Source organism: Alosa alosa, chromosome 6, assembly GCF_017589495.1.
Source record: "Alosa alosa isolate M-15738 ecotype Scorff River chromosome 6, AALO_Geno_1.1, whole genome shotgun sequence".
In the NCBI taxonomy this organism is placed as follows: Eukaryota; Metazoa; Chordata; class Actinopteri; order Clupeiformes; family Clupeidae; genus Alosa; species Alosa alosa.
In genome coordinates, this window is record NC_063194.1 from 403,700 (window position 1) to 416,733 (window position 13,034).

Here is a 13,034-nt window from a genome sequence, read left to right on the forward strand (position 1 = left end):
CTACACATCACATTAATGATATGCATAAGTGTAATAGATTAAAAATGAACATGAAGTATTCAAATTATGAAATAGTCTTACCTACTAGTAATTACGCACATCATAAAATACTATATATCATTAACAAAATATATGATCTTTATATGAATTCCAAAATATATGAAATAGAAACATGACATTTCGCCATCTTCTCAATGTGTGTGTGTCACTGTATGAAAAGTGGGATTTTCGTCCCTGTAAACGCCTAGCCTAGGTTTTCCCATGCTGCCTTCCGCGCAATTTTATTCACGCTGCTAGGCAGCCTGGATTCCAGGGACTTTGTTTTCACGTCAATGAAGGAACCAATCACAGAACGGAGGGGGGAGGGGGCAGCAAGATGATGACGACACACTGAAGTGGTTATGAGCTACGTGCAGACGCATTTGATAGACATTTGTAGCGCCCAATAAATGGCTCTTGGCATTCGTAAACCACGTTTCAAATGCAAGAAAATGAACGTGTAGTTCCCAGACCCCATCTCAATGAGATGAGGTCTGATGTTAGCCAGGCTAGTAAACACCCTGAAATATTCCTAATTTTCGGCAGTTAATGACAATTTACAGACTGCGAACGTCTCGTTTATCTGTGCCACATATTGTCGGAAGTACTAATGGCTCTAATTAGCATATGAATAGTTGCAAAACCGCGTCTGACATGAATTTCCTTTCCTACTATTGGATGAAACCACTACATTTAAACGAAAAAAAAAATCACTCGTGATTGGTTGGGAGATCTGTCACTATTGGTCACCCTGGGTCATTATGAATGTAAACCCCATATATAAATTCATATTCCTATGATATGCTATTATGTTGTAGCCTATATTCATGTCATTATTATCCTATGTAGGCTACTACACTATTATTACCATCAAGGACATGAATGAATTTATTGAGAAAAGGAAAATTTGCCAACATGTTTATTCAAAGAAAGAGCTTTATTAGCACAGACACACAACTACAAAGCGAGTTCTGCCCTCACAACAAATGGGAAGCTCACGAGAAGCCCAAAATCCTACAGCACCTGGCTGCCGCCTCAGAGCAGTAGGTAGCTGGCGGCATTCTGTCTAAATTCCTTTTACCTTTGTCGCAAAGCCTGATTAAAACTAATTGTTAAAATAAATAGTTTTGTGCATTTTTTTTACATAACATTGCCCATTGCTAATGACACAGTAATTAATCTAACATACTTTCATTAAATAAATCAATTCAAGCTAAACTTTAAGAGTCTATAGGCTACACAGAGCCTGATCTATTTATACCAGAGCTTTTCTTTAAAATTAAGTTAATACCTTTTAGAGAAATGTTACCTGGAGTTAAACTCCTCCTGCTACCCTGATTTGCATTTGTATCGCTCACAGCATTTTCATTTACATGTTAAAGCCTCCCCTAGAATTAGGAGGAGGGGGGTCATGGGGAGACGACTGCCAAGCAAGGCCCACGTCAATTTCTGACAATTCACGGCAGTTTTCGGTGTTGCCTGCATATTGCCGTGTACAGTCATATACCTGAACTTCCACGACAATCTACAGTGCCGCATACTGCTAAATACCACTTTTCATTCAGTGTGTGTGGAGGGTGGAGCAGAATTTAGGATGTTCTCTAGATGTTCTCAATTCAATTTCTATCTAGCCTATGCCATGTTTCCATTATCTACCTCAAAAACAAATGTTGAAAGAATGCACAAACTGGAAATACTAGAGCACTTGGGTCATTCCACGCCAACTCAGCCATCTATGTACATGACACCTCTCAGATTTTGCTGAAAAGCAGTGAAAATATGCCTTATGTTACCAAATGAGGGAATCTGAAGTTTCAGGTCAATATCTCAAACGGTTTGCCCGTGGCGTCCATTTGAATTTCGGGTGCCACGGCCGTAATTGACACATTGGAATTTCACATTTCATCTTTTGCCATTTTTGGAAGCCCATAACGTCTGTTCTAATAGTGGTAGAAGGCTGGAATCTGGTGTGGTAGTTCATTGTAGCCTGTACTACACAATTCTGGAGGCAGAATCAACATTCCTTACTGTTTGGGTGAGAGGTGGTAGAAACCTCGATTTTGGGGGTGGTGGGGTGGGGGGGGGGGGGGGGGTTGTTAGGCTGTTAGGCATTTTATTAAATAACATTTCAATAGCCTACCTTAGAACACCAGAGGATTATGATATAATATATAATATATCTGTACTATTTTATATCCTGATATAAAAAGGGAGAATACTGAATTTCTAATATTTATGACAGCACACCTTATGCAGATTAGCCTATAGCCTAGGCCTACTATTTCCATTACAACTGTACCTCTTTACAGTTTTTCTCAATTTCTTTGTCCTGCTTAAGGAAACTGGGATCCACTTGGTTACTTATTGTAAACAAAGTAGCATAGTTGGCTAGCTTCTCCTAGTCTACTGGTTGGACTTCAGTTTCCTCATGTGTGTTTAAGTTTCAAGGTAATACTTGCTAACCAATGAAAGCAACGATAAATTATATAAATGATAAATACAATGAAAGCAACAAGAAATTATATAAATGATAATTTTTTAATTTATTTTTGGACAACGTAGGCTACCGGTAAGTAAAGCAGGAGGTGTGTGTTGCTTATGTGGCCGCGTAAGCTGCAAAGCGCTGCGTGAAACTCTAGAAAGGGTGTTTCACGCAGCGATTCTGCCTTCTCACACCGCAACACAGGTTTGTGGATATGAGTGTTGCGATTTCGGTTTCGAAGCACATATTGTTACAGCCCTATGGCCGAGCGAAAGGACTTGCCTAAAAGGAGTTTATGACATGCTATGTTTAAGTTATTTTACACTGTGCCGTTTAGTAACGTACTGGCCTATTTTTCCATCAATACTCTTCTAAGATACACTAGCAAGAACAATACTGCATTGAATAGTATAATGTACTTGGAGCACATACCGTGAATTTATATGCATGTAAGCCTACTTTGAATGACAGACAGCATTGATGATCTGCACCATCAAAAATCCCAACTTTTTTAAATGTGTTGCTGAATTCAAAATGAGCTAAATATTTGTCAAAAAATATATCTCATTTCAACATTTGTTCATTCATTATCATTATGTTGTCATTATGTTCGTTCATTATCATTATGTTGTATTTGTTCTGTCATAGAAGTAGATTATTAGTACTTGTTTCATTTTTTGTGTTATTGGCGATTATTCCATACTCTTCCTCTCTTTCCCAAGTTCCTGTTCCTGGAGTTGTTCACATTATTTGGGGTTTTCCTTCCTCTCTTACAGCATCTCAGGCATGGAAACTGTGGATTTTACACTACTTCAGGTAGTATGTTTTAAGTATGTAGTAAGTTGCTTTGGATAAAAGTGTCACACCTAAATGGCTAAATGTAAATAATCAAATACAGTTAGTCCCTGTAGTACCTACCTGGTAGCTTGTGATAAGTTCCATCTATTAAGCTACCTTGTGTTTTTATTTAATATGTTCATGGTCTTTGAATTGATGCCTCAGTGTTCTTACCTTTACAGCATAACCCCCTGGTCAGACGCAAGACAAAACAAACAGCTGTCATTCAATTTCAATTCAATTCAATTCAACTCACCACTCACAGGCTCATAGGTGGAGTTAGCAGGCAAGCAATTGTTGAGAAGGCCTACAAAAGATGACAATAAATGATTGTGAAAAGTTGCTGGTTCCTCAATTTATGTTCGTAAGCCAAGTAGTCGATATATTACAAACATAACATAAGACAATATAAATGAACATTACGGCCTTACCTGACTACCCAACTCCTGATACAGGCCATAATCATCACACAACTTACTGTAATGCCCTTCTGACGGCGTGCCTGATCTTCAGTTAAACCAAAAGGGCACATTTTGCTCACCCACTGCTCAGCAAGCTACATTGGCTACCTCTAGCTGCCCATTTCAAATTCAAATTCAAATTGCTAATGCTTGCCTACAAAGTAGTCTCTGGTTTTGCACCCACTTACTTGAATGGCTTCATACAGGCATATGTTACCTCCTGGCCATTGGTGAACAACACCTCTGCCACCCGTATGCTCAGGGCAATCCAAACTTTTCTTTTGTTGTTCCCCGTTGGTGGAACGCACTACCAGTTCCTACCAGAGCAGGGACGTCCCTCTACCTTCAAAAACTCCTGAAGACCCAGCTCAACTCCTAGCACTACCATCAAGTGGACATGCTAAATCTAGCACTTACTGTACCACTTGACTATCCTCCTTATATAACTGTCACTTGATTGTATGGGAATAATACTAATTGCTGTACTGACATGACATTGTCGTACTGTACCTTGATTGTTCCCTTTTTGTAAGTCGCTTTCAATGAAAGTGTCAGATAAATTACTTAATGTAAGTGTTGAGTGGTAGATTAACTATTGTTAGGCTGACTGGCTTCAACAGCTAGCATGCTACTACTATTCTTATTCTGAGTCAAGTGCAGTGATTGTAAACAATGTCTGCCAAACCTCAACAAATGTCTGATTGTAAATGTGTAACTTCCATGTCAACAACTTTCAAATATATAATGTTACTGAGGGAATGCAGATGATGTCACAGCATAAGCCACTTTGGTTACTATCACTGAGTAGCAAAAAGATGAATTGAGTGGATGCATTCAGTTTGGAAATGGGAAAGAGCTGTTGTGCTATAGACTATACAGTAGATTTAACAGGAATTCAAACCTGGGGTTCCATCAAGTTTCTCTCTCATGTTACTGTTGTACAAGACATGTTCTGCTGTGAGGTTGGATATTAGAGACATACTAAATTGTTTTATATATTTTTAAGTGGCAAGTAACATCAACACCCAGCATTACTTTTATGAAAATGACAATGATATCTGATGCTATTAGAAATAAAAGATAAAATATCTCTACAAAATTGTATCTTGTCTTCTTTACCGATTCATTGGGTTTATGTTATATTAGCAAAGCACGTAATGTCAATAGTAGGCTATTTGAAATGTGCAGATGAATACTCAAACTTGTTTTTATATTTCAATTGTATTGCAATCAGGCATTTCAGTTCACATAGAAGCTTAGGACTATTTGTCTAAAAATATTCACTGTTAAATGTGTTAGGAAGCATCAGAATCAGAATAATTTCAGATATGTTCAGATAAAGTAAGTCATATTAATGATTGAGGGTAAAACTGAAGGATTAGTAGTAATAGTTACTGTATTGTTAAAATGTCCAGGTACATTTTAGAAGGTAGTCAATTGTAGTAGTAGACTATTTCCGTACATTTTGAAAGTGAACTTGGGGCAATAGTGGTTGAACTGCCTTGTTATGTGTTGTAAAAAAATATATCAAAATGATGCCTGATGCATCCTGGCCTCTTAATTAGTCATGGAAAACTGTGCAAGACATGTTATAGCATGACTTGTTATCTTTAATGTCCCTTTGTTGACATCACAGGTGCCTATATTCCCTTCTGTTTTTGTTTGGGACCGATTTATCCAACGACAATTGCGGTTAAGCGGAGACCCATTTTTCTGCATGTGTGTACTGTTTTCCTCGCCTGACTTAGCCAGACTCAATTCTATTATGAATTTGAGTGTAGTGTCCATCCATTTGGATTTGATTATGGGGCGTCTTTCAACCGATACGGGGGGGGGGGAAATGCTTCTGCGCGTATATACCTAACCAATCAGGGAAACAAAATATGTGAATCCTGTACGGAGAACAGCCAAAAACATCCTTCTTCTTGACAAATGCTTTAAGCTCTGTTTTCTGTTTTTCATGCATTTCGTTTTTTTTTTTGTAAGTTATTGTAAATGTCAATTAAATGCCATTGTGGAAACTAAAGAAGTAGCTTGTTGTAAACAAAAATCGAAGTGTGCTCAGGTGACAATAATAATTATATTGAATTATTTGATTGGCCTACTGGACACCTCTGGTTCAGGCCCAGAGACTTCTCAATGGAGCGACTCCAGACTCTGGGACTGGCTTACAGGCTACTGTTTTCCCATATACGCTCAGGGCTTAAAGTATTCCGGTACCGTGCTGGATCTCCGGCGTGTAACAGCTGTGAGGAAGATTTCCTCAGAAGAAAATGTCGGTAAATCATCAGATCAATCAGAGGTGGAAAGATTTGAGAGAATTGTTAGGAAATGGCTTGTGGTGCTAAGATGTTTTTTTTTTTTTTTATTCCTCTTTTTAGTCAACTTTAGCATGGGTTCACATACTTTTTCTTGCCACTGTAATGGGTGCCTACACTTCTTCACTTTTTTGCCCCCCATAAAACCAAAAAAGAACAATAACCTCCCCAATATGCATCCTACAGCAAAGTTCTCCACAACAGTTATTACAAAATAAAATGGCAGCATCAACATGCAGATCAAATGTATGAATGATAAGAATTAAGTTTGCAGTCACTAATTATGATTTGCAGACTGCATGGTAACTTCTTTTTTTCTAAATATTTATTTATGTTGATTGGTTTGCCAGCTGTTATTCAGGAAGTAATAGTCTTGACTGAGACAAGAATTAAAGCTTGTTATGTTGTGAAATGGGTGAAAATATTTTCTTTAAACTTCTTAAAACTTTGCCACCATGATCATTTTTTTTGTCCAAACAGTCTGCTTGATATCTTATTTCATTGAAGTATTTGCAGCAGCTTTCTAGGCAGTGTCTATCTATAACTGAAAAGGCATATCTCAGAAACAAAGATTGACAGGTATTTCCTGAAAGAGATACCAGTGCTAGGTGTTGAATGAAGAGGGAAGTTTGTATGTTAAGAGGTTCATTTGAATTATTCGCAATGCAGGCTGGAAAGAATATTTTAATAAGTTTGAAGAAGTCACAGAATAACAGTGCATTGCGATATCAGGCTGACATTTGCATATGATAGTCATAGATAATGGGGGACTGTTTGGACAAAAACATCTGAGATGATGACGTCAAATCCATTATGTTTGTGTTGAATTAACATGGTATAATCCCTTAGTAATTTGACCTAATCAAGTTTCATGTCACACGGTATCATTCTTTAGGTAGCCTTTTGGCAAATTTGAATCAGAACAATCTGACGTATAACCCAGAGAACGTCAGGAGCCCATCCTTTATGCAAGGAGTGGCGAACCCTGCCTCACCCAACAAGAACACAGCTACTGACAAGATGATCCTACTCATCTGCAACCGAGCCTGTACAGGCCACCAAGGAAGACGGTACAGTTGCAGTTGTTACTGTCCTTTTATGATTCTTGATTGTGTTCATCCACCCCTACTGCATTGGCCAGACCAGATATCAGTACCACCCAAGATTTGTTACACCAACAGAAGTAACATAATGCACGGTGACTTTTCTATATAATTAGCTGTTTTTTAGCAGAAAATATGTTTTTCTCTCTTCCATTCAAACAAATGGTGGAATCTTCATGACTTCAATATTGTATCAGGTTAATGCTGAAGGCTCGACTTTCTTTGTCTAGCCTGTCTAGATTATAGATAGATCTATCTATCTATAATCTATTGATCGATTAATGTACCTATCCATCTACCATAGGGCCGTGCAATTAATTGAATTTAACTTTCAATCTCGATTTTGGCTCCAAACAATCACAAAAATATTATAATCAAGAAAAAAACGATGGTTTTGCCACCCTGCTTCTTTAAGTCTCGCACTCAACACGCCCCTCCCCTGTCTGTGCACAGGCTACTCAAGCAGTTTGGGTTGTGTGTAGTATGTGTGCTCTGCAATATGTGCTGTTATGAATAGACTAAGTAGAATATAAGACTTAGGCCTATGAGATGTGTACATATTTTGAGTATGTAATAATATATTATTAATTTGTTAATAATATATATTCATATTTCCCTGTGAATAGTATCTATTGTGTGTATTTTTGAGATGATGATTCATTAGTACCAATTACAAATTGTATTGTGTAACTGCTGTTTGTAAAGGCAGTGGTGTTACATCCTTTGTTATTTGACTGTAGCTATCAAAAGTGGTGTGAGACAAGAAAAAAGGTAGGCCTACTCATGCAGACTTCAACTGGCGCGGTGTAGCCTACACAACTTTGTTCAAAATTTATGCATTCAAGTTAACTTTGCAAAGTTAGTGTTATAGCCTACTTATCACAACATTGTCAATCGCAAACGCTAATTTATTCTAAGGTCTCTCTACGGAACTACCTGTTTAATTTGCGGAGGACGAAGAGAAAGCACCTTTTTGATAATTGAGCCAGTAGAGAAATAACTGTTCAGAACTAATCTGTAGCCTAGGGTAGGCTTCTGCAGAAAACAATGTTGTTGGCGATTTAATACTATCTAGCGGCTACGCAATAGAGGCTTAGACAACTATGACCCACGTCATAGTTGTCTAAACTATGACTGCAATGTAGTCAATTGACTGCTTGACAGGTTATTTTTATTTTCTGTACAATAAACAAATACATCTGCTTTATGCCACAGAATTACGCACTTGGCCAGCCTATAGAACGGGCACATTTTGTACAGAATAGAGAATGTACGCACGCAAGAATCTGTAGGCTATTTGTGGCGGGTTACCAGCAAACAATGTTTAATGCATTAACTCAAGACATCAAACGCTTTCTAAACAATAAAAACAGAAAGGATGCAGCAGGCAGCAAATGTAGAAGAGTCATTTCCAATGGAAGAAAAATATGCTGAATAAAGCCCAAAGCTATGAAGGCATATCTGGCAAGTTGTTATTTTATGAAGACGTAAATGTTTGCGCTATAGGCCTAGTCAAGTTTGCAAGAAGGAGACATAACGCGTTAGCATGCCACACTATCCACAACTGTGGTAGCGGGGGCAGGAGGATTACTGTTAGCGCAGGCTTTATATAAAATTCTTCAACAGAAGGCCTGCCTCGAATGCAGGCTTGCCCAAAATAAAGGCCTGTGGTTTGCGCAGCCTACAGTAAGTAGGCTAAATAACAGACCCGCCACAATATGCGGTATGATGATTTTTTACGAGCAAGTTTTGGGTGCCCAACGCGCACTGCATGTTCTTAATTAACAATGATCATGAGTAATATTCGACCATTATTTTGTGTAAATGGGCTATGCATTGGGTTATACACCAGGGGCCTTCACAAAGCCTTTTATCTTACCACTAGGAGTACTCCTAAATAGCAATAAAAGATTTTTATCTAGGAGTTTCTCTTATTAAGTTATTCCCAAAGCCTTTCAGACCTACTCTTAGTAAGGAAAAATGACTCCTAAACTAAGAGTGAGTCTTCGTTGCTATGGATGACGTCATTACTCATGCACGAGCTTGACTGAAGTGACCACCTTGATTGGCTGATGATTGTAACGCGGGAATGATTCCAAACACCTCCCTTACGATGATGAGTGACAGGTGACAGGTCTGAGAATGCCTGCGCTACACAAGGACGGAAGATGATGAATAACTGAATAAAAAGGCCTAGCCTAAAAGAGTAAGGCAAAACAAATAGCCTAGTAGCCTAATGAAACATACAGATTGATGCAGTATCTTTGCAACATTATTAAGTTAATCTGTCACTATGCCTATGCCTACGTTTGCAAAGAGGAGAACATTTTAATTTGATTCACAATAACGTTACATTTAATTTACATGTTGACAATGAGTAGCCTAGTTTTGGTTGTTGTTGGTGGCGTTATTGCATGTTAGTTAGTTAATTCTTTCAATGCAAAATTGATTCCTCGCGATTGGAAGCTCCTGTAGCTGCATAGGATTTCAAAACATCGCGACGTGAAATGCCACAAAAAACGGTTTGTGAATAGGTCTTAGTGAGTTAGGACTCCTCCTGACTTCTTTTAAGCTGTCCCAGAGGTGGAAAGTTGCGATTTGTTGGGGGCAGGGCCCGATTAACAATTCATAGACCCCTGGGCACAAATGTCTGATGGCCTCCCCTGCCCCCCAGCCAACGTGAATCGGGCGGCCAGTTAATAGGCCTATATCGTGAAGATTTTTCTTGCCATCTAAGGCACGAGTGCACCTAGTAGCCCGTTTGTTTACAACTAACATTACATTTAATTAAACTGCTTATAGGCTATGTCGAAATCGTTTTCAACATTTTGTCGGGTGAATCAGGAAATGTTCTCAAAGTAGCCTTATGGCTGAAAGCTGCTTGGGATCCCCCCTGTCAAGCAATATAACCATACAAACGCGCGGCCTACTCACTCATTGTTTCAAAAGGAGTAATTTCGGCTTTGTCGGAACTGGCCATTGTAGGCTACGTAAAAATAAACTTCCAAAACTAACAAAAAATTCATTCAAAAGTTTCCAAAAAGTTAAAAACAGATGACGTGATGCGCGTCACTGACATAATGCGCAAATAATAGCCTATAGCCTAGATATTCCAATATATTCGAATACATGTGTTTATTTTAGAGGGAAAATTCGAACGTAATTTTTGAGCAATTTTGACAGCCCTAGTCCACTGTAGGCTAGGTGAGTGGGGGTCGCTATAATGCGTGTGAAATAGCACCATTGAGTAGCCTATGCGAAATAACCTTAAAATCGTTCCGGCGCCACTCTCTTGACAGGCTATGGACAACAGGCTGGTTGAAACAATAGCAAAGTATGCATATGTTGCACAGAATTTACAATTAAATTGAGCTTTTGCGCATGGAAGGACTAGGCAGGCACGTTGCTAGGAGCTCAACACATTGGAGACTTAAGCCCAGACATGAAATGTTCTATGTAAGAGGGGATTCAGGGGTTTCTCCCCTGAGAAATGTTTAAAAGTTGGTCATGCAACTCCTAGGCCTACCCAAAATGGACAGGATGTGGACAGGAAGGAAATGAAACACTGTGTTGACAAGATCAACGAATTACTGCGTTGCTCCTACATTGCTCCTGAACTGTTCATCGCAGCGAGATGAAACCTTTATTGCATGACAGAGCAGAAGTGGGCTTTCCAAAGAGACTACACACTTGTCTGTACGATGAAGTATGAAAATGAAAAAAAAAATCATGAAATTAAATCAAATTGCATCATATTTACAGTCTATAGGGCCTACTTCTCTGCGTTCACCTGCACACCCATTACTCTCGTTTAAATTACTCACGAACCCGTGATCGCATCGATATGGCAAGCTTATCAGATGAAAGAGGAGACACAGAGCTATCATTTGATACCAAGTACATCGTTCTGGGTTATAAAACAGACGAAGTGACCGCAAAATAATAACTTCATATAGCTGGACTTACCCCACGTTTTTGTCTGTTCTTGTGGCAAAGCATGTTTATAATCCAACAATATCGTGAGTTTCTCTATGTCAAAGCATGTTCATAATCCGGTTTTGAGATCCTAGCAAATTCCTGCATGGCATCCAATTCAAGGCTCACATTGCATCCCAATTTGTTCAACAAAGAAACACCTTTTTTGCCTTTACTTTGTTCATGGCAATCCAGTAAAAAGTTGAGAATCATTATGAGTGCATAGACACGCAGGCTAACACGCAACCTTGGGTCAAGTCAGGTCGTGTCACAGATATGGAGCACAGAAAGGTCATTTTTCATCACTAAATAAAAAATGGCATTTATTTCCATAAATCACACACCACATATTTCTGTAAATTGCTCAGCCCAATCTGACAGTCTGCCCTACACACACATGAAATACATGTAGAGCTATGAGCTTGCTGTGGTGAGATACATGTCGAAATATAAGAATTTTTATAATACGCTTTTTATATTTCAATTCTTTAAAAATCTACTATATAAATTTTGTCACGCAATGCAGTTTTTTATCGTAAGGGTTGGATAGGGCCTAGATAACAGAAAATGTAGCCTATGATGCCTGTGTGACTTGTTATCGATAACAATTAAATAGTTTTAAACAATTAGGCTACTTAAACAACGTAACTGAGTCGCTCACCCAGAGTGTGATAGACGCTACCGTCATTTTGTATGCGTTCATTACCATTTTTGCACGTTCCGGTTCGTAAGAAAAAATCCCTATGCACGATTGAATGGGGTTTCGGGAATCATAAAAAATGATGCCTCTAACTGCTCGCGAGTACCCGCGTGCATATCCTCTTAATAAAATCAGAGTGTAGGCTGTCTCCCTGAGGACTTTAGATCTGCTATATCGCTAAACGCAAGCACCCATAAGTGTATTTAAATTAGCTTGGCTATGTACCAAAAATGACATTTTACCGTGAGTCGAAGAGCTGTAAACAGTGTTGTAGCCTAACTTAAATCTGCGTGTACAAAACTGCTTCCCAGACAGCAAACGGACTACGAAACGCATCCGCCGCGGAGGTACGGTGAACTCCGGAACGGATCCAGAAATCGGATCCGAAACTGTGTCCACTTGCACACCGCTGGCGTATCCGCCCGCGATGCCGCTCGCGGATCCGATCAGACACCGCTGGCGTCCCATTGCGGATCCGCACATGAATGGATACATCCGCCCGGTTTAAGCTTTGGATCCGCTAATGAGCCACAGATCCGCTCGGGTCCGTTTTGACCCGGTCATATGAGAGGCGCCGCGGAATCATTTCGGACCCGTTAATCATCCGTCCCGGATACGTTTAGGATCCGTTCATGAAGCAGTTCATTTTATGGCCAAAAACTAGCTACTAGGCCTACTACAGAAATATATAGCTTAACCTATCTGGCCAACACCTAGACTGCACTACAAAAAATAGGTTTTAATGTAAAGTATTGTACCAACCAATATGACAAATATAATACAAATGACTTAATGCATTCAGTTTAAGACATGAAGTCAAAATCTATCATGTGAAGCACATTGTGATTTTACAGCCAAATGCCTTCATTGTGAAACAGCAAGTATGAAAATAGGGGTTTTACTAGCAGTAGGCTACATCAATTCAGCTCTGCTACACTACAATAGCCTACAAGTTATCCATCAGTTACAAACTGTAAATCCTTTATGCAATTGCTAACTGTCCAATTGTGGAAACTTGTCTCAATGCTCCTCACCGCACCTCAATGCTCAATGAAAGAGGTCATCGTAGACACTAAATACATTGAACAGGTATTAGAGGTAAAATGAAATGCAACCATA

The 13,034-nt window shown here is 39.0% G+C and overlaps 1 protein-coding gene across 1 annotated transcript in view; it reads left to right on the plus strand.

Annotated features, from left to right (window-relative positions):
* usp31 (ubiquitin specific peptidase 31) overlaps positions 1-13,034 on the plus strand; it is a 204,920-nt gene that overhangs the window by 102,970 nt on the left and 88,916 nt on the right. Inside the window, exon 7 of the mRNA XM_048245616.1 lies at positions 7,033-7,207. Within this exon, the coding sequence (XP_048101573.1) occupies positions 7,033-7,207 (175 nt within the window). The remainder of the gene's footprint in view (positions 1-7,032; positions 7,208-13,034) is intronic.